The 26,819-nt window shown below is 36.4% G+C and overlaps 1 protein-coding gene across 17 annotated transcripts in view; it reads right to left on the reverse strand.

Annotated features, from left to right (window-relative positions):
• The window catches only part of BMPR1B (bone morphogenetic protein receptor type 1B), a 413,639-nt gene that overhangs the window by 111,051 nt on the left and 275,769 nt on the right, over positions 1-26,819 (reverse strand). For 5 of the 17 annotated variants that reach the window (XM_078366787.1, XM_054253132.2, XM_078366785.1 and 2 more), the window contains one exon: positions 23,622-23,691. The exons of the other annotated variants lie outside the window; for them this stretch is intronic. In XM_078366787.1, coding sequence (XP_078222913.1) covers positions 23,622-23,637 — 16 coding nt within the window. In that variant the 5' untranslated portion in view covers positions 23,638-23,691. The remainder of the gene's footprint in view (positions 1-23,621; positions 23,692-26,819) is intronic. 17 annotated transcript variants of the gene reach the window in all.

Below are 26,819 nucleotides of genomic sequence, written 5' to 3' on the forward strand. Positions count from 1 at the left end.
TTCCTTCATTTAAAATTTAATTATTAAAATGTGCTAGGTGCCAACAATGAAGGTTATATTCTATAAATGGCATATTGGTCCCCAGACTACTTAGTTCAAATAATACCATAAAACTCTTATTATGTAAATCAAAAGTCTAATTTAGCAAAACAACCCAGATTTGCATATGATTTAACCCACTCAACCTAATGTACATATTTTTATCCACAGTTTATATTTCCATTTCCAATATCCAATGTAATTAAGCCTCCATCTATACCAGGTCAAGAACCAGTTTCACAATTCAACAAGCAAAAAACCACCACATTAAAAAGTGGGCAAACAACATGAACAGACACTTCTCAACAGAAGACATACAAATGGTCAAGAAACACATGAAAAGAACATTCAATATCACTAATCATCAGAAAAACGCAAATCAAAACCATAGTGAAATACCATCTTACATCAGTTAGAAAGGCTATTACTAAAAAGTCAAAAAACCACAGATGCTGGCAAGGCTGTGGAGAAACAAAAATGCTTATACACTGTGGGAATATAAATTAGTTCAGCCACTGTGGAAAGTAGTTTGGAGATTTCTCAAACAAGCTGAGACAGTACTATCCTTCTACCCAGTAACCGGTATCCAAAAGAAAATAAATCATTCTATCAAAAAGACACGGGTACTTATATGTTCATCACAACACTATTCACAGTAGCAAAACCATGAAATCGACTGAGGTACCCATCATTAGTAGACTGGATAAAGAAAATATGGTACACATGCACCAGGGAATACTACAGTGTCATAAAAAAGAATGAAACCATAGCAACATTGATGCACCTGGAGGGCATTATCCTAAGCCATTTAACAGAAGAACAGATGTATTCCTATCACTGCAACTTCTCACTTAAAAGTGGGAACTTAACATTAGGTACATATGGACATCAAGATGGCAACAGTAGAAACTGGGGTGTACTGGAGTGGGGAGGCAGGCTGCCAAGGGTTGAAAAACTGGTGGGCACTATGCTCACTACCTGGGTGACTGGATCAACTGTACTCCAACCTCAGCAACATACAATATGCCCATGTAACAAACCTGCATACCTGAATCTAAAATTAAAATTAAAATTATTTTAAAAATAAAAATGACTGGATAACCAAGGAAATCAATGGTAGAATGGGAAAATCTCCCTTTCAGAAGAATTCAAACTATTTTACATATTTAGATAGTCTCACTCCATGAAGCGGAGCTTAACCCCACTCTTAACTGTAAGCTATACTTAGTGACTTGCTTCCAAGGGGTACAGTATAAAAAGGAATATAACTTTACACTGGAATAACTGGCAAACACTCCCTTGGTCAGGTGATTGAGGTTAACATGAATCAAAACAAGCCATGCTGACAACAGGTACACCTCTATGGTTTACCTCCTCAACACCAACCACCCCAGTCTATGAGAAATACATCAGACTAACCCCATTTCAGAAATATTCAATAAAATACCTGATCATCACTTCTTAAAACTATCAAGGAAGGTATAAAAAAAAGTGTTACAAATCGATAGAGAGTCTAAGATGACATGATGACTAAGTGCACAATTGTTTTCTAGATGGGATCCTTGAACAGAAAAATGGCATTACAGGAAGGGAGAGAGGAAACAAGTTAAATCTGCATAAAGTTCAGAGCTTAGTTGCTGGTAATACACAATTGCTCCTTTCCTAGCTGTGACAGACACACAGCACCAAAGTAAGGTCCAATGTTAACAGCAGGGGAAACTGTGTGAAGGGCATATGGGGACTCCATATTATCTTTGGAAATGTTCTAAATCAATTAATCAAAGTTTATTTTAAAAAACGGTTTCATAGCAGTTAAACATTCACTCCCAATCTCATAACTACAGAGTTGACTGCAGCAAAGGAACCAATTTGCCAAATGGTTGTATACCTGCTTGTGCAGCTTTCACACAGATTAATTTAACTGCTCCAATAGATTCTATTTCAATTATATCTTTACCTTCAAGAGTAAATACCAGAAAGGAGAATAACAATGGTTTATGTCCGAGGCATTTTTTTTCTTCTACTGAGATAGCCAATTTAACTTTGCAAGTTAATTTATATACCAAATGAGTCTTTGAAGAAAGCTCTGATAGAAGATTAAAGAAAGGTCTCCGTTTGAAAATGTCCACCTCACAGAAGGGCAAGGGAAGGAAAAAGGAGCACTAAGTAGAGTACTACCAATATGTGTAGGACACAGTATCACTGGATGTCATTTGCAGAATTCTTACAAAGGACATTCACACGTTCTACATTTATGGTGTCTTTGCTGTACAGTAGAAAGGGCCTATTTGTGTCATGTGTATAATCAGGGGCAGATGATTTAAACTTAATCAACCCCACTCTTGACTGTTAGCTATACAGTTAGGTGATGTTTGCTCATTACCTAACTGTTAAATTGTTATGTGGACTAAATAAATGAATATAGACTGCTGAATACAGTACCCAGAAAATAAGAAGATATCAGAAAATGTCAGCAATTTCCTGACAACTCTAATCACTCTCCTGCCTCCCACATGAAAAGCTTTGTTAATAAAAACAATGTCCTTTAACATAGCAGGCTACAACGTAACATTTGCCAAGTTGTTCCTGTCACAGTGTGATCATTAAAACAAGGATACAAAATATCTCTTAAGTCAAGATTTTAAAAATTCAATTAAAGCTCAACACAGTGGTTTGTACTTGGCTACAGTCCCAGCTATTATGGAGCGTGAGTCAGAAGGACTGCTTGAGCCCAGGGGTTCAAGACCAACCTGGGCAATATAGCAAGACCTCACCTTAAAAAAAAGTCAAATTATACCTGAAAAACTGTTTTATTTTAATCAATTCATTTTTACTGAACTCATTAAATATTCATGCATTTGAAGTAAAAGTATACTGAAGAATATTAAATTGAGATTACCGTGCTCTCAATTTCAATTTGTGATTCATTTTCACATAACTCTCCAAAATCTTCTGATTTTATGTATATACAGTTTTTATCTCAAAAACATTCACTATTTGCTATATTTGGTTGTCGGGGGGGTCTTTATCTACTGAATTGATGTGAGAATCTTAAAAAGAGACAGCAACTGCCTTCAGGACAAACATTATCCTTTAGTGGGTGAAGACAAACATACAATCCAATAATGACAACGTAGTACAGAAACTACCTGCTATGCTGAGGAAACATGGAAAAAACAGTGAATAAACAAAGATTAATTCTGCCTGATGGTGAGGGTTGGACTTGCGTGGGGAAGGCATTTAAACTCAATCTTCAAAGATACATAGGAATTCACTGCGTGAAGGGAAGGCAAATGAATACTAAGCAAAAAAACAAAAACAAACAAACAAAAAAACCATGCAGTACAGTGTATTTATGAGTCAGAAAAAGAATCGCGCTGGCAGAGAACACAAGAAACTCAATATGCCTAGAGAACAGGGGAATTAGGCTGGAAAAGTAGATTGGAGAGGTCAGGAAGAACCTTGTAGCCCATAATTAGAAGTTTTGATTTTATCCTACACACACAGGAAGCAATGCCTTCATTTCTGGAGGTATGTACAGGTTATTTTCCATTGTGCAAACTGACAGCTACTACTTTTTGCAACTGGTTACATTTCAAAGGAAACTAATAAAGTTTTGGAGATAAGATGAAAAGCATTTTCCTTTGTATCTAAGAAAACATAATAATATCTTTATTATTTTTAATGAGAACAATAAGGTGAGTGTTATTTTATTATGTGAAAATCCCTGCTAATATTGTTTGGAACAGAATTTACTTTTTAATTAAACTTCTGTTCAAACACACAAGCACGTTAATAACAATAGTTATTTCCTTCTTCCTATTGGAAGCCACAGCCTTTTAGATCCTACCATTCCATAGAGCTTTACACTAAAGTATTTTTCAAACTTTCATATATGTTGTACCAAAAACAAAAGTGCACTCAGAACTGAACTGATAATTCATTTTATTATTCTGGCTCTTAATTAAACACTTACACACTATCATAAAAAGCTACTCTACTATGAGAAAAGAAAATCAACAATGGAGCCCACAGTACAAAAACTTTTTTCCTGACTTTGGAGTTTATAAAGACCACAACTTCAGCCCTCTTTCAGGCTGCCTCCTGCCTCCCTACCCCGTTCTAATTTGCAGCATTCCACATCACTAGTCATTAACAACCCAAAGCTCCCTTCAGCTGCGAGTGAAAGACCATCACATTATTACAAATAAACAATCCCTTTCTCCCTTGAACGAGTGACAGATTATTCTGAGCACGTCTTCTCTCTGCTTTCATTGCTCTGCCAAGGTCCTCCATAAGTGGGAAGGGATAAAAAGAGAGAAAAAATATCCCACAACTTGTCTAAAGCATGTAGAGGATGATTTGTGTTCTTACTTACGGGATATGACTGTCACTGTTGATCTGCTTCCAGGCCTAGATTACATGTGATAAGGGCTGACCTTCTTTAAGTATTCACACATTATGCACTCATGGAGAGCAGGCAGGACACAAAAGTCCTTCAGATGTTCTGGACATCAATCAAGTGCACAGCATGGAGCCTGCCAAACTTTTCTTCCATTTACTCAGGGATAGGAAGGGGGAGTCCAAGACAGACTTAATAAAGTTTAAAGCTATGCCACAATATATTTGGGGAGACCATTGTTATTAAAAGGGTGCTGTTTGAAAAAAAATCTCTATAGTTACCACTGGCAACAAAAACAATTCACATACAAATATAAGGAGACAACCAGATTTCATTCCAGCTTTAAAATTTCAAAACTTTTATTATAAACCAGGTCTCAATGGCTTTAGCAGATTGCTATTTTCTTTCCTGAAGACATTTTATTAAGTATATATTTCAAAAACCAAAAATATATATTTTCTTTTATAACAATCATACTCAAAACACATTTGTAAGGCATTTATAAAATAGAGGACATACATTTTTTACAAAACTGGGTATACCTAATATAAATTGAAGACAAGTCAACAGCACAAACCATTTTTCATGTAATACTTATACTACCATTACTAACACGCAAGAGCCCTAATATTATAGCGTAGATATGCTGATATCTTCTGATACAGACTTTCAATGTTTGTCTTATATTGTTGCTCCTCCCCATAGCTCATTCCAGGAATTTGAGGTAGCTTTTGAAAAAGAAAAAATAAGCCCCAAACTGTATTCTCTTAAAATATTGCAGCACTCTGTACTTGGAGTGCCTCATTTCATTACCCACACAATCAAATCCATCAGACAAAGATGCTTCATGCAATTTGATGACAGAATGATATCTTAAATCTACTACGATATTGTTTACCTAAAGATCACAAAAAATATTTCTAAACGCTAATATCATGTTATGAATATAATAATTATATGCACAGCCTATGCACAAAATAACAGGAATAGACATTAAAGTTTACAAAACAATTCATGATACAGCAAAGCAATGAACATTAAAACAACAGAAAGAGAACTCAAGGTAACTTACATGGATCAAACTACCAAAGAAAATTAGCTCAATAAATTTACTAATTAAAACAACAACAGACCCTCCAGATTGTCTCTATATATGCATTATTCTTGCATGGATCTTTAGTTTATTATTTAGGTTTAGTGGTATGCTACTAAAAGACCATGAGGTTGGACTTGCACCCTAGTAACAGAGAACTAGGTGATAGATAAACTTAGATTATTCTTTATGTTAATCACGACAGAGTAAACCATCACCTGGAAAATATGACTATCTCAAGTCAGAAACTGAACCTGAATGAGAGGAAGATGTCTTAGCAGGAGCTGGGATACAAGGAACCCAGGCAAGACTAGTGTGATTATTTCCAGCTACAACATAGAATGATGACAACTGAGATCATGATCACAACAATGCTAATAATCATGACACATACTATTTGGCAATCTTTTACTGTTTGTGAGGCACTATTTATGTATCTTACATACAGGTGTAACCATCCCAAGCATTATTTAAAATGCTCGGGGGCAGAACTGTTTTGGATTTTAAAGATTTTTGGATTTGGGAATTTTTACATAAACATAGTAAGATATCTTGGGGATGGGACCCAAGGGTAAACATGAAATTCATTTATGTTTCACATGCACCTTATAGACATAGTCTGAAGGTAATTTTATATAATGTTTTATATGATTTTTTGCATGGAACCAAGTTTTTGTACTTTAAGCCATAAGAAAGCAAAGATGTAACTGTCAGCCACTCTTACAGACAATCTGCATTTGTTTGGCATCACCATAACTCTCAGTTTGTATATTATCAATAAGCAATAATTTTCTTCCACTTATTCACACATAAGTACTTAACAATAAAAAGTATAACATACCATTAATACAATAAAAATGTGTCAGGTGTAGAATTCTCCACTTTTAGTATTAGGTGGGTGCTCAAAAAGTTTTGGATTTTGAAGTATTTCAGATTTTGCATTGGGGATGCTCACACTGGTTATTTATTTTAATCCTCACTGCCCTCCTCTGCAGGAGGAAATATCACTCCCAATTTCAGATGAGAATACTGTGTATGCCTAAGACATAAGCCCTGAGAACTGGTTAAGAATTCATTGGATCAGACACCAATACTTCACTAGGTAGGGACTCATGTATTTTTGTTCTACAAGAAATATCTGGGGCAAAAAAAAAAATCAGTAGATGGAGGACTCCGAGAATGCGGGAGGCTGGAGAGATTCACTCAGCAAACATGACTACCAGGAATTCTGGGGCTCTAGCAATAGGAGGGTCAGATATTCTAAATTCCAAATCTGTAGATTCAGAGGTGGTGACACTAAACACTGTGCCACACATTAGCAGTGCCTTCAGCAGTCAGGGGTTTCCAACTCATGGCGAGGTGGAACTCTCCTCTACAGTATGTACATTGTTTATTATAAAAAACAATTATAGACCACATGTGGTGGCTCACACCTGTAATCCCAGCATTTTGGGAGACTAAGATAAGAGGATCACTTGAGCCTGGAAGTTTGAGATCAATCTGGGCAACATAGGAAGACCTCCTCTCTATTAAAAACAAAAAATATTAGCCAGGTGTGGTGGTGCACAACTGTATTCCTAGTTACTCAGGAGGCTGAGGTGAGAGGATCACTGGAGCCCAGGAAGTTAAGGCTGCAGGGAACCATAATTGTGCCAATGCACATAAAATACATATATTGTCATTAGCATAAAGCAGTATTTTATATATATTCTTTATAGCTTTCTCAAAGACCCTTCCAAGTAACTGAGTGAGGTACCTTGGAATTGAGGAAAGGGTTTTTTCTTCATTGTATCAACCTGTACTTTAGGAGGAACAGTGAGGCAGCAGTGCAGGCTTAGAAGGCCATGAGTGGCTGAAGGAGGTTACCAGAGCCATGTAATATAGTCCTTCCCTCACTGGAAAAGTCTGAGTTTGTTTCAACAAAAAAAGCTGTTTTCTTCACACCAAGAGAACTTTCTAGAATATTTTGTTTGTCCCACTTATAAGAAGCTACTTAAAAGGGGTTTGTATTTGATTTTTAAATAACAACAGATACACACTGACATTGTAATTATTCACTTTGGCTCCTGGACTCCACAAGTTAAAGTTACACAGTATAAAAACTATTAACCACTGAGCTAATAACTTGACTTGCCAGAAGTTCTATTTTAAAGGGATTCTAAGAATGTTTTCTTCTTTAACAAATTAATGCTAAACCATCCCTAAGCATAAAATCAAAATCTCTATTACCCATTTGCCATTTATAAAAAACTGAACAAAGTTTCCTATCAAAACTAATTTCTTAGAAAGGATTACTATAACTCTTATTTCATCCTAAAGTCAATTGTGCAAACAATTTATGCAAATCCAACTTGAACTGATATAAAATAAGTAAATTGAAAATGAAACTTTAAATAGATGTGATAATATCAACACAAACTATACTTAACACAAAAGGATTTAAAGTATCACTCTTATGTAAACCCTTAAAGAAGGTTTACTTAAACTGTTTCTCCACACACTGTATGAAAATAGCTACTAGAAAATCTGTTTTTAACTATTTGGAAAATATCTAAATATAAGAAATACATGAGAAAAAGTGTCTTAAAATAGAAGAGAAAGTATTAGTAAGTAGAGAAAAATTTTGTTCTTATATATCACATACTAGTTTTTCCATAGAAACCTCAACAGTGCTATGAAACACCTCTACTACAATTTACACATTTATTAGTAAACTTAGCTACTAGGAACCTTAAAAAATTAATGCTAAAAGAAATACAAAGCTTTCAGGAAGTTAATTTTTATTTAAGGTGGCATTTTAAATCAATGTGCATATAAAACTATTTTCAAACAAAGAAACGTAGATGCCATGATTTTTGGTTCAGAGTCATGACCTGCTACCAGGGGTGTCCAATCTTTTGGTTTTTCTGGGCCACACTGGAAGAAGAACTGTCTTGGGCCACACATAAAACACATTACACTATGCACTACACTAACGTTAATGAGGTTAAAAAAATTGCAAAAATATTTAATAATGTTTTAAGAAAATTTACAAATTTGTGCTGAGCCTCATTCAATGCCATCCTGGGCTGCATGTGGCCCACAGGCCATGGGCTAAACAAGCTTGTGTTAACCTTTTCATCTCTCACACACACATACTTCCGTATCTTCCTTTACCTGTTCCTAGAAGCATAGCACAACTGCCAATTGCCTTTGTTTTTTATGAGAAATAGCAGCTCTTAAGAATCTGATTAAAGCCTTTCTAACAGATTCTATATACGGAAAACTTTCAGAACACTGGGTATTCATTTGGATGCTTAAACAAGTAGATTGTGTTTAAAAAAAAAAAAAGTAAAATGAATCCCATGTACAAACCTCATTTAATCTGACAATTTCACAGCACAGAGACACAAGACTTTAGTTTTCATGAAATCTCACCTTTAAGATGGAGATACTACATTCTCTGCCCTGTCTGGAGCATTACAGCAAAAGCGTAAGATATTTAACATTCATGAAATAACAGAAGTAAGATACTTAAGTTATGAAGGTAAAGAAGATGAGCTTTAGTGATCATGATTTCAGATAAAACCAGTGACATATCTGACAGAAAGACAATTCTCTACTAAAACAATGGGAAAATATAAAATTGTATTACTATTCTTGTCCATATAAGAGCCTTAGTAACAGAGGCATTCCTTCATCTGATCACCTTGCTCTACACATCTTATTACGGTTAGTCAGCACTCTGTGTGGTTATGTCTGTACCGCCAAACACCCAAGCTGAAAAGTGAAAAATTTAGTCAAGCAGTGAGTTATCCTGAGGTTTATGCCAAATGAAACATTCAAATTCAACCTTAACCAAAATGAGTAAGGCCTGTATTTACCCAGATGATTTAAGACACATTAAGACCACCAATGTGATTTAAATTGTCACCATAATTTCCTCTCCGAGGTCTCCCAAAAGTTTATAGTGGAAGCGCTTCAGAGTCCTTACTACATCTCATTAGCACCTCTACCAAAGGATGTGTGAAGAAAAAAAGAGAAGCAAGGATATCCAAAAGGAGTAACCACTATTTTAGAAACATTTTCTTTAAACCTCTTTTTAATATTTTATTAAAATGGTATAGGTATAATCAGAAATTGACAATTGAACAAAAAATGTTTACTATATGAAGTTAGGCAACAGAACCATAAATTATTTGTCACGATTTTTCCTCTGCCTTTTCAATAGAGGATCTGGCCTCACACTGCATTGGTTATATAACATTGCCTCTTTGTCTTGGTTTTTAGATGATCACTTTCTGGGAGTGGTTACAAATAGAAATAGCCTACAGAAATAAAGCTTGATGTCTTTTGAATTCTGTAAAAAGCTTTAGAACAAACTCATGCTGGGCTACAGAAATTATGAGAGTGTGGCCAATCCTAGACCAGATGCTTATGATGTCCTCACAAAATCCCTTCAGTAGCTGGCAATCCTCTAAAGGACCTGGCTTCCAATTACTACCTCATTGGGCTCTTTTTCTCCTCCTTCTTCATCCTGTTCCTCAAACATATCCAGCATGATCCAGCTCAGAGGTTTTTACCTCCTGATTCCTCTGCCTAAAATGCTCTTCTTTTCAATATCTAAAAGGTCCCTCAATTGCCTTCTTCAAATCTTGGCTCAAGTTTTACCTTCTCAATGAAACCTACCCTAGTGCTTTATTTACTACTACAACCACCCATTCCCAAACTCTCAATCCTCCTTATACTGCTTTATTTTTTTTTCTCCGTAGCACTTGACAACTTCTAACTACTACACAATTTACTTACTATATTTATTGCTAACTGTCTTCCCTCAGACCCACTTGAGTACAAACCCCCAGGTCACTGATCTTTTTCCACTCTGTTCATTTATGTACCCCCAACCTTGAAACAGTGACTATGTAAGGTGTATTCAATAAGTCTTTTTTGAAACTATTTTCTTTGCAAAGCCCTATGTCTCTTTTTTAAAGTACCTGACCCCTCATGGCATCAATTATTCTCATACCAATTATTTTTTCTTGCAAATCCTGGCTTGCCCTCTGGTTTCTATACCTACCATTCTAATGAATTTCTTCTTTCAAAGGTCAACAAATATACTTTTCACAGTCTTTATCATTTTCATCCCTATATAACTCTGGGTTTTCTTTCCTAAGATAACTTCCCTTCTTGAGAGCCTCACTCATTCAAAAGAGTATTAAACAAATACAATGTACTAGGCATCTGCTAGAAGCTCATTCTTTGGGTTTCATAATGAGGGCCTATCTATCCATGTGTTTTTCCCTTTCCATTCACACAACTATAGGTGATAATAATTCTTTCCAATAATCTCTCCTCTGAAATATGTTCCCTAGTAATATCAGGGCTTCGGTTTACATCACTTCAACTACCAGGGAAAATATTTTCCTGAACAACCACCTTCTATTTCTCTCTGGCAATACAAATATAAATATTACTATTTCTCCTACAGTTGTTCAGATACCTCTCCCAGCTCCACAGATACTGGCATTCTTTGCACCCACTTAGGTTTAAGCCCTGCCCCCATCCTATTTGTGGGCATTTTCTAATACTGGGAGGTAGCACTCCACTAACACAGAAGCTGAAAAAGTCAGATACTTCCACAGCTTCTACAGCTAGGAAATGAGTACAGGACTGAAATCCTCTAAATCATATGAACCTGTCCCAGACTTTACAGGAAACTAACAAGAAAAAACCTCAGGGAATTAATGCTAATTGGGGGAGACAGGAGGCGTAGCAGCTACACTGATTTTCCAAAGGCAAGAGCAGCACCAGTTTTAGTGGCAGCATCCAGATCTAGTGTGATAATGCGGGCAGCAAAACTGGGTGTCTAAGGCAACACCAAAAGCCGGTGAGGATTTGTAGAAAAGTGAACCCTCTTACACTGTTGGTGGAAATGTACATTTCTACAATGGCTATACAAACAGTTTGGACATTGCTCAAAAAAAACTAAAACTATAGCTACCATATAATCTAACAATCCCACTACTAGGTATATACCAAAAGAAAGGAAATCAGTATATCAAAAAGATATCTGCATTCCCATGTTAATCACAGCACACTATTCATGATAGCCAAGATGTGGAAAAAACCTAATTGTTCATCAACAAATGAATGGATAAAGAAAATGTGGGATATACACACAGTGGAATACTATTCAGCCATGAAAAAGAATGAGATCCTGTCACTTGCAACAACATGGATGGAACTGGAGATCATTATGTTAAGCAAAATAAGCCATGCATAGAAAGACAAACTTTGCATGTTTGAAAATATTTGTGAAAGCGGAGAGAGATCCAAGATGACTGATCATTAGCAGCTCAGGATTGTGGCTCCCAGTAAAAGTGCAGAAAATGAGAGGACACCACACTTTTAGAGGAATTTTTTTTGCTGCTCATGGACCAGGAGATTCCCAGCGGAGGAGCCCCATGGGTTGCCACCACGACTCTTGTGGCAGGAGTGGTGGTTTTGCCGGCACCTTAGCACGGCAGTTTTTGGTGCAGTCAGAAAAGCACCATCAATCTTAATGCCGCTGTTTTAGCTGGTGCAGTGGGTTGCTTAGATTCCGGTGCGGGTGAATCAATAAATTGGACATCTACTCAGAAACCTAATTAGAAAGGCAGTAATTACAAACATGACAGATGGATAAATTTATAATGAAGGGAAGAAACTAGCCTAAAATGGCTGAGAATACCCAAAATCAGAATGCCTCTCCCTCTACAGGGGATTACAGTTCCTCATCAGCAACAGAACAAGGCCTGATGGAGAAAGACTGTGTTCCATTAACAGAGGCAGGCTTCAGAAGGTGGATGATAAGAAACTTCTGGGAGTTGAAGGAACTTGTTCTAACCCAATGCAGAGAAACTAAGAACTTTGAAAAAAGGTTTGATGAAATGCTAACAAGAATAGAAAATATAGAGAGAAATATAAGTGAATTAACAGAGTTGAAAAATACAACACAAGAACTTCGTGAAGTATGTACAAGTTTAACAGCCGAATTGATCAAGCAGAAGAAAGGATATCAGAGGTTGAAGACCAACTTAATGAAATAAAATGAGAAGACAAGAATAGAGCAAAAAGGATAAAAAGGAATGAGCAAAGTCTCCAAGAAATATGGGACTATGTGAAAAGACCTAATCTACGTTTGATAGGTGTACCTGAACATGATGAAGAGATTGAATCCAAGCTGGAAAATACTCTTCAGGATATTATTCAGGAAAACTTTCCCAACCTAGCAAGGCAGGACAATATTCAACCCCAGGTAATACAGAGACCACCACAAAGATATTCCTCAAGAAGAGCAACCCCAAGGCACATAATCGTTAGATTCACCAGGGTTGAAATGAAGGAGAAAATACTAAGGGCAGCCAGAGAGAAAGGTCAGGTTACCCACAATGGGAAGCCTATCAGACTTTAGAAATCTAAAAACTAAAACAATTGAACTCATGGACGTAGAGAGTATAGGATGTTTACCAGAGGCTGGGAAGGGTTGTGGGGACAGGTAGTGTGAAGACGGTTAATGAGTACCAAAAAAAAAAGTTTTTTTGGATACTCCATTTACCCTGATATGATTATTATACATTTTATGCCTGTATTGAAATATCTTATGTATCCCCAAAATCAATGAACACAAATCAGTAGCACTGCTATACACCAACAATGACCACAGTGAGAATAAAATAAAGAGCTCAGTCCCTTTTACAATAGCTGCAAAAAATCAAATAAAATACTTAGGAATATAGCTAAACTAGGAGGTGAAAGATCTCTACAAGTAAAACTACAAAACACTGCTGAAAAAAATCATAGATGACACAGACAAATGGAAATACATCCCATGCTCATGGATGAGTGGAATTATTATTGTGAAAATGACCATACTGCCAAAAATAATCTACAAATTCAACATAATTCCCATCAAAATACCATCATAATTCTTCACAGACCTAGAAAAAGCAATCCTAAAATTCATATGGAACCAAAAATGAGTCTCTAAAACCCAAACAAGGCTAAGAAAAAAGAACAAATCTGGAGGCATCACATTATCTGACTTCAAACTATACTATAAAGCTACAGTTACCAAAACAGTGTTGTACTGATATAAAAATAGGCATATAGACCAATGGAACAAAATAGGGAACCCAGAAATAAAGTCATATATTTACAGCCAACTGATATTCAAAAAGCAAATAAAAACATAAAGTGGGGAAAGGACACCCTATGCAACAAATAGTTCTGGGATAATTGGCAAACCACATGTAGAAGAATGAGGCTGAATCCTCAATTCTCATCACATACAGAAATCAACTCAAGTGGATCAAAAACTCAAATCTAAGACCTAAAACCATAAATATTCTAGAATATGGCATTGGAAATACTCTCCTTGACATTGGTTTGTTTAAGCAAAGAGTTCATGACCAAGAATCCACAAGCAAATGCACCAACAAAAAAAGATAAATAGATGGGACCTAATTAAACTAAAAATCTTCTGCAAAGCAAAAGAAATAATCAGCAGAGTAAACAAACATCCCACAGAGTGGGAGAAAATATTCATAAACTATGCATGTGACAAAGGACTAATATCCAGAATCTACATGGAACTCAAAAACTCATCAAGAAGAAAAAACAAATAATTCCATTAAAAAGTAGGCAAAGGATATGAATAGACAATTCTCAAAAGAAGATAAACAAATGGCTAACAAACATATGGGGAAAAAAGCTCAACATCACTAATTACCAGGGAAATGCAAATTAAAACCACAATGAGACACCACCTTACTCCTGGAAAAATAGCCATGATTAAAAAATATTAAAAAAAAAAAAACAGATGTTGGCATGGATGTGATGAAAGGGAACAACTTGTATACCCCTGGTGGGAATGTAAACTAGTACAACCACTATAGAAAACAGTATGGATGTTCCTTAAAGAACTAAAAGTAGAACTACCATTTGATGCAGCAATGTCATTTCTAGGTGTCTACCCAGAAGAAAAAAAAAAAGTCATTATATGAAAAAGACACTTGCACACACTTGTTTCTAGCAGCACAATTCACAGTTGCAAAAATATAAAACCAGCTCCAATGCCCATCAACCAAAGTGATACACACATACACACACACACACACACACACACACATATATATGGAATACTATGTGTACATATATGGAATGTATAACATGGAATACTACTAAGCCATGAAAAGAAACAAAACAATGGCATTCAGAGCAATTTGAATGGGGTTGGGGGCCATTATTCTAAGTGAAGTAATTCAGGAATGGAAAACCAAACACTGTATTTCCCACTTATAAACAGGAGTTAACCTACAAGGATGCAAAGGTATAAGAATGACATAATGGACTCTGAGGAATGGTCAGAAAGGGGTGAGAAATAAAAGACTACACACTGAGTGCAGTGTACACTGCTCAGGTAATGGGTGCCCCAAAATCTCAGAAATCACCACTAAAGAACTTTTTTCTGCAAGCAAAAACAACTTATTCCCTCAGAACTACTGAAATAAAAATATCTCATGTATCCAATAAATATATACACCTATTCTGTACCCACAAAAATTAAAAATTGAAAAAAAAAGTGTGTATATGCTAAGCTTGGTGACAGTGGTGCCAGGATAAATTCTGAGGTGAAATTTTAAGTACTGTTCTTTATTGTGTCTCTTCTAATGGGTTCTAATATCCTCCCAGAAAGTCTATGAGCTAGCAAACAACCTCTTAATAACTTTGTTTCCTGTGTGAATTAATCATGGTTGATGTCTGTTGCTTTCAGCTAAAAAAAATCTGATGGATTTGACGGATATATTCGAGAAGATTCCACTGGTAATCTCAGCAGAAATAATTGCTTCCTTTTCTGAACTTTCATAATACTTATTTTACCTTGTATTATAATTATGCACTCCATTTTCCTCACTATGGGACAGGGAGTGCCTATCTTTCATTTTTGTCCATGCTTTTAACACTTCCTTCTTTGTCTATCTTTGCTATCCTTAAAACACAAACAAAACATTGCAGACATCATCTTTCTGGCTCAGGAAGCTGGTCTAAGTTCCTCCTCTAAGCTTCACCATTCTGCTCCTGGAAATTCCCCCATGACTAACTTCCTAAGTATGTCTCCAAGATTCTGCCTTAACTTAAGCTATTCCCTCATTTCCACACTCAAACACTTTTGCTCTCGCAGTATATGTAGACTATGCCAAAACCATTCAAAAGGAAAAAGAGCATCTTTTCAACAAATGGTATTGCAAAAACTAGATATCCACCTGTAAAAGAAGGAAGTTGGAGACTTATACCATATGGAAAAATCATCTCAAAATGAATTAAAGACCTAAACGTAAAAGCTAAAACTATAAAACTCTTATAAGAAAACACAAAGGCAAAGCTTCATGTCATTGCACTTGACAATGATTTCTTGGATATAACACCAAAAGCACAGGTAACAATGGGGAAAAATATAGATGAATTGGACTGCATTAAAATTAAAAACTTCTATGCAAAAGATGCAATCAAGATAATGAAAAGGCAACCTATGAGATGGAAGAAAATATATCAGTAATGTATCTGGTGAAGGGTTAATATTGAGAATATATAAAAATCTTCTACAACTCAACAATACATGAACAACCCAGTTAAAAAGTGGACAAAGGACTTAGACTCCCTTCTCTTAGGAAGATATAAAAACTGCCAATATGCTCATGAAAGTCACTAATAACCAGGTAAATGCAAATCAAAACCACAATGAGACACTACTTCACATGAATGAGTACTATCAAAAACACAAAATAACAAGTGTTGGTAAAGATGCAGAGAGACTGGAGTCTTTGTGCACTGTTGGAGGGGATGTAAAACAGTGTGGCAGCTATGGAAATAATATGGCAGTTTCTCAAAAATTAAGACTTGAAAGCTGTGTCTCGAAGACATATTTGTATGCCCATGTTCATAGCAGCATTATTCACAATAGGCAAAAGGTGGAAGCAACCCAAGTGTCCATCAATGGATGAATGGATAAACAAAATGTGGGTTACACTACAACAGAATATTATTCAGCCTTAAACAAAATCTGCAATCCATCCATGATATTTTCTGTATGTGATCCAAGCTTCTGAAAACAGAAGCATCTGTGCGGCCTAATTCTCAAGCTCCATCTCTGTGTACCTCACAGTCCAGTCATGTCATTCCACTCCCGATTACTTTCCTCTCTAATGTGCCATTTTCTCTCTCAGCTCTCAATTCAGTTCAACATAATTTCACTGAATATGCTCACACCTGTGCATGCTCGCTCACTCATGTGCTCTCTCTCTCTCTCTCTCCCTCCCCCAACCATGTGGGGACACAGCAAAACAGTAGCCAGCTGCAAACCAGGAGGTAGGAGCTCACCAGGTTCAGGAACAGAAGCTTCAAAAGCCCCTTGATGTTGTGTTTTCCAGTCCCCAGAACTGTGAAAAATAGATGTCTGTTGTCTAAGCTATCCAGTCTACGGTATTTTGTGGTAGCAACCTGAGTAGACTAAGACAGTTTTAGCTTCTCCAAATGAAAAAAGCTCCAGAGACTGGTTGCAAACAATGTGAATGTAATGAATACTACTGAGCTGTAACATAAATGATTAAGATGAGAATTTTTATGTTATAGTATTTCACCTTTTTTTATTTATTTACTTTTGGAGACAGAGTCGTGCTCTGTCACTCAGGCTGGAGTAAGTGGCTCGACCATATTTCCTGCAGGCTTGAACTCTTGAGCTCAAGCAATCCTCCCACCTCAGCCTCTGAAAGTGCTGAGATTGCAGAAGTGAGCCACCCTGCCCAGTCAAAACAATTTTTAAGAGTACTTTTTAAATGCCTTTGTTCAACCTGGATTTCCAGGATACTATATATAATTCACACTGGTAATCAAAGCACTGCTTTTCTTCTCCTATCCCCATGATCCACATTGCAGCCAGAGTAGCTTCTTAAATTCCTGCAATGGCAGCCAGGCAATGTGCTGTGTCCCTGTAGTCCTAGCTACTTGAGAAGCTGAGGTGGGAGGATTGTTTGAGTCTAGGAGTTCAAGGCTAGAGTATACTATGATTGCACCTGTGAATAACCATTGCATTCCAGCCTGGGAAACACGCTAAGACCCTACCTCGAAAAAAAAAAAAAAATCTGCAATCCATCCATAATATTCTCTGTATGTGATCCAAGCTTCCGAAAACAGAAACATCTGTGCAGCCTAATTCTCAAGTTCCATCTCTATGTACCTCACAGTCCAGTCATGTCATTCCACTCCTGATTACTTTCCTCTCTAATGTGCCATCTTCTCTCTCAGATCTCAATTCAGTTCAACATATTTTCACTGAATATGCTCTCTGCATTGAGAACTAAGAGAAGATATATAGATTAACTAAGAAAATGTTTCTATTCTCAAGAACTTGAAAGGCTAGTGGTGAGACATAGATAAGAGATCATTTCAATTACCATGACATATACTTTACCTTTGACAAATACCCGTTGATAAATCTGTATATAAATTCATTTTCCTTTTAAAATTTCTTCCTCATTTTACACATTTTCTAATTAATGTACAATGCTTGGATCACATTTTAAACTTTATATTAATATTTTTAATTTTTATTATTTAATTCTGTTTATCAACTTTAATATTTTGTTAATAGACAGAATTCCTTCATTGGAAACAGATTTCTCGTATCTTTTTTCATAGAAACACATAACCTTAGAAGCATATCTCTACCAAAAACAAGGCATCTTTTAAAAATTTAAAGCTTAGAATTATGTGTTTCCTTGGGAGTAAAGAGGTAGCAATTTTTATAGTAAAGTGCAAAACGCAGGTACATTTTTTAATAGCCCATTTACCATTTTAAATGAAGGTAATTTTGCCTCTTTTCTAGTTTCATAATTAAAGTTTCTCCTGCCATTTAGAGTAAACACAATTCCAGTCATGGGAGACAAGAATGGCCAGTTCAAGTTCAAGGGTTCACTGCACATGAATATCCATAAATACCCCTTGACAGTCTTGGTTGTATAATGAACCTTGCAATTACTCGGCAGGCCATCACCACAATACATGAACATAATGCTTCCAAAGTCAAACAACAAAACATTATACGAATAATACCAACCAACTGTTAGAGTTCACATAGGGCTTTTGGAAACTAATTAAATTCCAACAGTTACTTTTAAACCTTTATACATTTGGAGGAAGTTTTGCTTTACTGAGCTATACTTATGGGAAATAATTAATAGAAAAAGGTGTTGGCATTATATACAATTGGGAGATGCCAATTAGTAAAACCCTCCTTCAAAATGACACCAGTTAATTCCAGCATGAGCCCTCAGAGTAAAATAGCCTCCCTCTTACACAATGCTAGTGCTCCATTGTCTTTAGGAATGTCTCCAATCATCCTGTATATAACCTCCTGGGGGTAAGTGCTTTTGGCCCTGCCTTTCTGTTGCCTTTGCACTGAAGAGATGCTCTTCATTAAGTTGAATCATTTGAGTAAGAGTGTGCTTTCCTTTACTACGGTGACTCTTCTATAGTGGAATGCTTACTTCTACAAGGCAATCTTTGACACAGAATGATCAAGTAGACAATAATACACAGATAAAAGGTCATTATTAGCACGTCCAATAAAAGTATAGAACATAATGAAAAATATGTATGTTATGTGCATAAAAGCAGGCATCTCATCTACTCAATTATCTGAGCAGTCTGGGGAATAAAGTACAACACTAAAAGTAAAAACAGTTATATTCTATTTAAGATAGTTTAACTCTTATTTCCCAGTTGAACTGAAGACTGCCTATGTGCAAAGTACGTGAAATAAAGGTAACAAGTAAGCTTAGAATGGTTATGTTGGTAAACAGCTATCCTAAACCATTTTCATCACAAAAGGTTTATTGTTACTCTGGACATCCTCAGAATAGGCTTGACATGATGGCTCAGCATTTATCATCCAGTTCCAAAGGAAAGATGAATAATAAAGCAAGCTGAGTTTCCCCCTCAGAATCACATGCCTGCAGAATATGGGGATAAGAAGTAGAGAAATTTTGGGTTCTCCTACATCTTTTAATCAGATGACTTCAGATAACAGATTTAGTGTTTAAGAGACCCCAACAAATTAATCTATGAAATGATCAGTACTTCTATTTCTATCTTTATTTTTTAATAAAATACAAAAGAAAAACAAGTCCTGCTAGTTTTGGAAACAAATATTTCCTTTCGTCATGTTGTACAAACAAAGCTAGCTGACTTTCTGACCCTTAAAGAGTACTATTTCTTTTTACGTGGGCCTTAGAGAAAGAAACAATAATCTGTACTATGGATAATTGGAAAAATTTAGTTAAGAAAAATCGTGGCTGAGCATAGTGGCTCACTCACACCTTAGATCCCAGCACTTCGGGAAGCTGAGGCAGGAGGATCACTTGAGCCCAGAAGTTTGGGACCACCTGGGCAGCAGAGCAAGACCCCATCTCTATAAAACAAATTTTTAAAATTATTCTGCGGTGGTACCATGCCTTTAGTCCTAGCTACTCAGGAGGATGAGGGAGGAGAATTTCTGGAGCCCAGAAGTTTGAGGCTACAGTGAGCTAGATCATGTCACTGCACTCCAGCCTAGATAGCAGAGTAAGACCCTACCTCTAATAAATAAAAATGGAAGGGAGAGAGGGGAGGGGAGGAAAGGAGAGGAGAGTGGAAGGGAGGGGAACCGAGGAGAGGGGAGCCTAGGGGAGGGGAGCCTAGGGGAGGGGATCCTAGGAGAGGGGAGCCAAGGGGAGGGGAGCCTAGGGGAGGGGAGCCTAGGGGAGGGGAGCCAAGGGGAGGGGAGTCCAGGGGAGGGGAGCCTAGGGGAGGGGAGCCTAGGGGAGGGGAGCCTAGGGGAGGGGAGCCTAGTGGAGGGGAGCCAAGGGGAGGGGAGCCAAGGGGAAGGAAGGGGAGTGACGGGAGGAAGAGAAGGAGAAAAATCTTCCTTTCATTTCCTTAAAAGTACAGACTTCAAAAAAAACTACAGCACCCTTACCCATATTTTAGAAAAATAAGATTAGGGATAATCTTCTAATTACCACTTGTATCTAAAATAATTTAAACATTAAGGGAAAACTTCTAATGACCTCTAACAATTATATGAATATTAAAGCAATTTTTTCAGGATATGAAAATTACTAGTAATTATACAGAGAATGTAAGGTATAAAATACTTGGAATAACAAATAGTAAGAAACCAAGCTTAATGTAGACAGTCAATAAGAACAGAGAGCTATTTTGCAGGAGGTACAGCTTTACAATTGTGTTATAAAGGCTATAACTGTCTTTAATTTTACAATTAACCCTAATGTTATAATTTGAAGTTAAATTTCTAAGATTTCAGCATCAAGAAAATCATATTCATGATTAAAATGTTATAAATTAAAAGACTTAGATAATAAACCTCCACATAACAAAGTTATGTTCTTTGTTCTATAAAATGAGCAAAAATATACTGTACACACTGATTATACAAGAGGTCCTGATGTCTTATGTATGCCAGTGCTAATAAAGATTTAACAAATGTTTCATTGACAATTTTATGTGCTGCCTAAAAATAAGGCTGTTAAGACTTTATCCAGTCTGTCAAATTCACAGTGCAAATTTGAACAATGTTCTTTATCTTGCTAACCTATCCTATTGTAAACAGATATTTAAAAAACCATTCCAGTGAACTAAGACTTTGATCAAAGTTCTATAACATATATTCAAAAAATTCAAAACTCATCTAATAAAGATATTTCTGAAAATCACTTTCAAATTTAAAGATCAACTCCAAAATTTGTCCCACTCACCTTCTTCTTCTAACAAAGTGTTCAAAGCTACTAGAGCAGCAACTTCTGAGAACCCGATAAAGAAGACTATGAAACAATTCATGTGCAAAATGCCACGTCAATCATCATACTTTACACTTCCACAAGTGTGGCACCCAGTAGCACTGTATTCAAAATATATACCAGATTGAACCCCTTCTCTCCACTTCGACCACAAAAACCCTAGCCCAGGTCACCATCATCTATCTGTCTTGCAGAAACTACTGTAACAGCCTTCTTATTAGTCTATTATCTCCACTGTGTCCTGCCATGGACACAGTTCTCCACTCAGCAACTAAAGAGATGACCTGACCACAAAGTAGAAATCACACATGACTTCCCTGCCTAACATCTCCCAATTTCAAACAAAACCACACTCACTCCTGTGGACTGCATGGTTTGGCCTCTATCTGATTCTTTGACCTCATATCATCTTATCTCTTTCCCCTTTGCCAAAATACTCCATGAAGGCTGGTTTTCTTTCTATCACTCCTCCCCACATACCCAAAACTAATTTCCTTCCACAGACCCTGTACTTCTTCCCCTCTCTTATTTTCATTTTTTTGGGGTTCAGTTCTATGACCATCCTAAGTAAAAGTACCGACTTTTTACCTCTTTTAATTTCCCTCAGAGCATTTATCTTGACATGGCTTGATAGTCTTTGTTTTTGTATTTATTGTCTGTCTTTCGTGTATCAACACGGGTACTTCGTCATGTTCACAACAATGTCCCAAGCATCTATAACTGTGACTGGCACAATTGATACTTAGGAAACTGGTGCCATACTCTGAATTATCCATGTTCATGTTGTATTTACAATATGACAATAAGACCTTTTCAGGTAACTCTCACAGCAACGGATGCCATGGGTTACAGATGAAGATACCAGGACCTGATAGTCCTCTCTCAGTATAATAAGGCTTATTACACTTTTCTTAACAAGTGACCTAGGAAGGAAGACATAGGAGAATTTTAGAAAGTGGGGAAAATCGTAAAAAATGGAGATCTTAAACTGGAAGATAAAATTATAGCCTGAAATAAATGAAATATCTTCAATTGTCAAGATCAATAATTTCTCATCATCAGAGAGGAAAAGGGAACTTTCTAAAATATAGACAAGTTAAAGTTACTTATTCAATTACAAAGAACGTGCAGTGTGCAAATGGAGATTTCAATATATTAGCTAATACACTCATCATCATTCAAATAGCTAAGAGTTTCGGCTTTATGGGCTAATTGACAAATTTAGCAATTTTGAATTCAACAGTGCTATCAATAAGCAGGGTCATCTTGCTCGATTTTAAAATATATTTTTGGAGTGGCCTAAAGGGAAATGCCTCAAACTAAGGATCACAGGATCCCAGCTCTACTGCAGTTCTGAGCTCACCTAATCCCTCCAAGCATCTGTTCTTGCTATAAAATAGAAATCCCTTATGCCTTCCAATATTGTCACACTGAACAAATTACATGTTATTTTATTTAAAAATGTGAAGCACATTTTTTAAAAAGTGAGGCTGCATGTGGTGGCTCATGCCTTAATCTCAGCACTTTGGGAGGCTAAGGCAGGAGGGGCACTTGAGCCCAGGGGTTTGAAACCAGCCTGGGCAACATGGCAAGACTTCTTTTCTATATATTTTTTTTAAATTAGCTGGGCATAGTGACACATGCTTGTAGTCCCGGTTATTTGGGATGCTGAGACAGAAGGATTTCTTGGGTCTAGGAGTTATGGGCTGCAATGACCCAAGAACGTGCTTCTGCACTCCAGGCTAAATGACAGAGCTAGACACTGTCTCGTAAATGTAAATAAATAAAAGAAATGAGTCTTAAAGGTTTGCCATCATTGCTGCTAGATCTGACATAACTTCAAAGGTCCGACATAAGATTTGGAAAGAATACATACATTTAAAACATTTCACCATACTGGAAGTTTTCTTGGCAGGCATGTGCTGTAAAGGAGAAGGCAAAGGTCTCTGAGGAAAGAGAGAAAGGTATGGAGAAAAGCTTTGGGTGGAAGTGTGTTTAAACTGGAAACATGTTGGGTTATATACATTTTGAGGCTTATGGGCTTTACATTGGAAATGAGAAATACTCTCCCATGAAGGAAAATAAGGTAGTGGCAATTTCACTGTAAAAGAGATGTACTGTGGTTCTGGAAATAAAGAAAGCATCTGAAGTTTTCCCTCAGTTCTAACTTTAGAGTATGGCCCTGCTAACAGGGTAGCTTTCATTTATATCTAACCTGAGCACGTAGACATTACTGGTGATCCACACAGTTTTTCTCACAATAGAACAGGTTGTTCTCTTTTTCTCTGTCAGAAAGAAAATATATTTTATATTAAATATTTCTCATTCATTTAAATTAGCAGGAGTAGTTACACGACATATTGTATTTTAATATCATTTTAATAATGCCTCATTTAAAAACTCAATTCCCATAGTCTTTTTGTAAACTCAAATTTTAGAAATTTGAGTTTATAAAACTAATGCCACAGAAATGAACTCTGTGGGTACACACACTTCAAAACATCATAAAAATACTTTCCTGCCATAGAACATAACATTAAAGCTCTGAAATAGGCATAGCATATGAATTTTTAAAAGAATATATAAATATAAATAGCAAAGGTCACACCTAGGACATTAATACAATTTTCTTCCATTTCACATTTTGTTTCAAATATCAAACATCTGCCAAAATTCACAGAAAAAAATTGACCATGCCAAATGATTACAAATGATTTCTACTATCATTCAAAAAGGAGTGCATGCTAATAGAATTTGAGAAATGCTGATTGCTTACAGTTACTTATTCAATGTGGTCAGAAAGCACATGTGATTTGGAACACTTACCTAGCAACAGTGCACAGAAAGATCTTTTCTAACAGCCACTACTAAGACTTGTTTCTAAATGGGGAGTTTTCATATTTTCTTTCCAATAAAACAAAGTGGCCCTTTAAAAACCATATGGTTGTGTAAAAGGAAGTTTCATTCAGCATCTATTTTTAGACACAGGTTTCCTTATAAAACATACCACAGTCACAGAGCTGAAGGAGCCTTCTTGTTTCTGTGGACAAAGTCTCTCCCCATCTAACATGTCTTCTCAGCTCTGCTAGCCACTGTGCCTGTCCTATTTCTTCTCTCCCAAAAAAGAAAATGTAAACAAAATGGAATTGTTTTTTAAACAAGTTATTTTTCACATAGTTAGCAAGCTATTTTGGGTAACACATGTGTAAAAGAAACCTTTCCCACTGCTCACATAAGTTCCTATTAATTTTCCGCTAAACTCTAAAGAGTTTATCTAAAGATAGAACATGCTTTGCCAATACATGAGAATAGACCAGTTCAAAAGAACAAATATACATCTCTAACTATTTCCACCAAACTCCAAACACCATTAACAGTGTTTGTTTTAAATTTCTGAGGTACAGTGGTGGGTTCAGAAACATTTTTTATGCTCCACATCTCACGAATTATACATACATGCACATTATATATATATAAAATATTACACAACTTAAAATTTTGCATAGCATTTCTGCCCTATTATATAAGGAGGCCAATAAGAACTGATTTAGTGAATTTTGGTAGACCAATGAGGAATACCAAAATGCCAAAAAAAAATCCATATCCTAATCGGCATTTATTTAGTTGTAGTAATATAATGAAAGAAAAATAGGCAGCTAAAGTGTTTAATTTGGAATAAAGCTACTGATTTCATAATAAATTAACACCAGATTTAAATGTCATTAAATCAGATGAACCAAAGGCTGAATTTATCCGCTAGGTTGAAAATCTTCTTTAAAATCTCTAACTTATAGCCACTCCACACCAAGCCTATGATGCAACAATTTATAAACACAAAAGAATGCAATAAGGCAATCACTGCATTTGCACTACATTTTTCTAGGCCAAGTAGGTACTCTACTTTCTTCCATTTGGAATATAAATATGGTAGGAACTGAAATAAAAAGCTACAAAAAAAAATTGTAACTGCTATTTCCCATTATATTTCAGACCTAAGGAAAAAATTAAATATCAGGAATATGCTGTTACTTAATCCCACACAACTCAATACTTGCATGTCCATATATGACTATTTCTTTCAGCATATTTTCTTCATGAAATTTCAAGTATCTTCCCAATCCAGTGATTATAAATAAGATAGCCAGACATGATGGCTTACACCTGCAATCCCAGCACTTTGGGGAATAAGGCAGGAGAATCACTTGAGGCCAGGAGTTTGAGATCAGCCTGGGCAACAAAGCAAGACCCCATCTCTACAGAAATAAAATAAAAACATTAGCTGGTTATGGTGGTGTACACCTGGAATCCTGGCTACTCAGGAGGCTGAGGCAGGAGGATTGCTTGAACCCCGGCTGCTGTTCAAGGCTGGAGTTGGAGGCTGCAGTTGGAGGCTGTAGTGAGCTATGATCGTGCCACTGTACTCCAGCCTGAGCAACAGGCAATACCCTCTCTCGAAAATAATAACAAAATGAAAATAGTGTTTTACCAGTAGACAGCACCATTTAGGTAAGGCAAGTTTCCCAACCGGCAATATTATCATCTTGGCTAGATCATTCTTTTTTGTAGGAGACCGTCCTTGTAGTATAGAATGTTTAGCAACATCACTGACTTCTATTCATTAGATCCCAGTAGGATACCTACACAGTAGTAAAAATAAAAAATGTCTCCACACATTGCCAAATGCCCCATGGGGGACAAAAGTGTCTCTTGGCTGAGAACCACAGATTTAAGGCAATGTTTTCTCTTTTTTTTTTTTTTGAGACGGAGTTTCGCTCTTGCTACCCAGGCTGGAATGCAATGGTGCAATCTCGGCTCACTGCAGCCTCCGCCTCCTGGGTTCAGGTAATTCTCCTGCCTCAGCCTCCTGAGTAGCTGGGCTTACAGGCACACATCACCATGCCCAGCTAATTTTTGTATTTTTAGTAGAGATGGGGTTTCACCATGTTGACCAGGATGGTCTCAATCTCTTGACCTCATGATCCACCCACCTCGGCCTCCCCAAGTGCTGGGATTATAGGCTTGAGCCACCACACCCGGCCTGTTTTTTCATTTTAATTGTAAATTTAAATTAAGATAAATCAAGATTCTCTGCCTAGGTACAGATATAATCAAACTTTATTATATAATAAACTACAAGGTACATAATACCCAAGATTGTATAAATTTACACTATTCTCTTCAATAATAATTTTAAATTTTATCAAGGTACCAATATTAGAAGTAACTATTTCTGATTTTCCAAAAATATCCCCCAATTAAAACATTTCCTTTCACCACTTGAAGAAGATTTATTGTGATTTTGGTCTTGCTCAAACAGTTAAGAGTAAGTACAGGAAGTTTTATCTGAAAAATGAACATGGACCAAGTCTTATAAATTGGCTCTACTGCTATTTCCTATCATAGCTCCTGTTTG

This window comes from Callithrix jacchus, chromosome 3 (assembly GCF_049354715.1).
Source record: "Callithrix jacchus isolate 240 chromosome 3, calJac240_pri, whole genome shotgun sequence".
NCBI classification, from domain to species: Eukaryota; Metazoa; Chordata; class Mammalia; order Primates; family Cebidae; genus Callithrix; species Callithrix jacchus.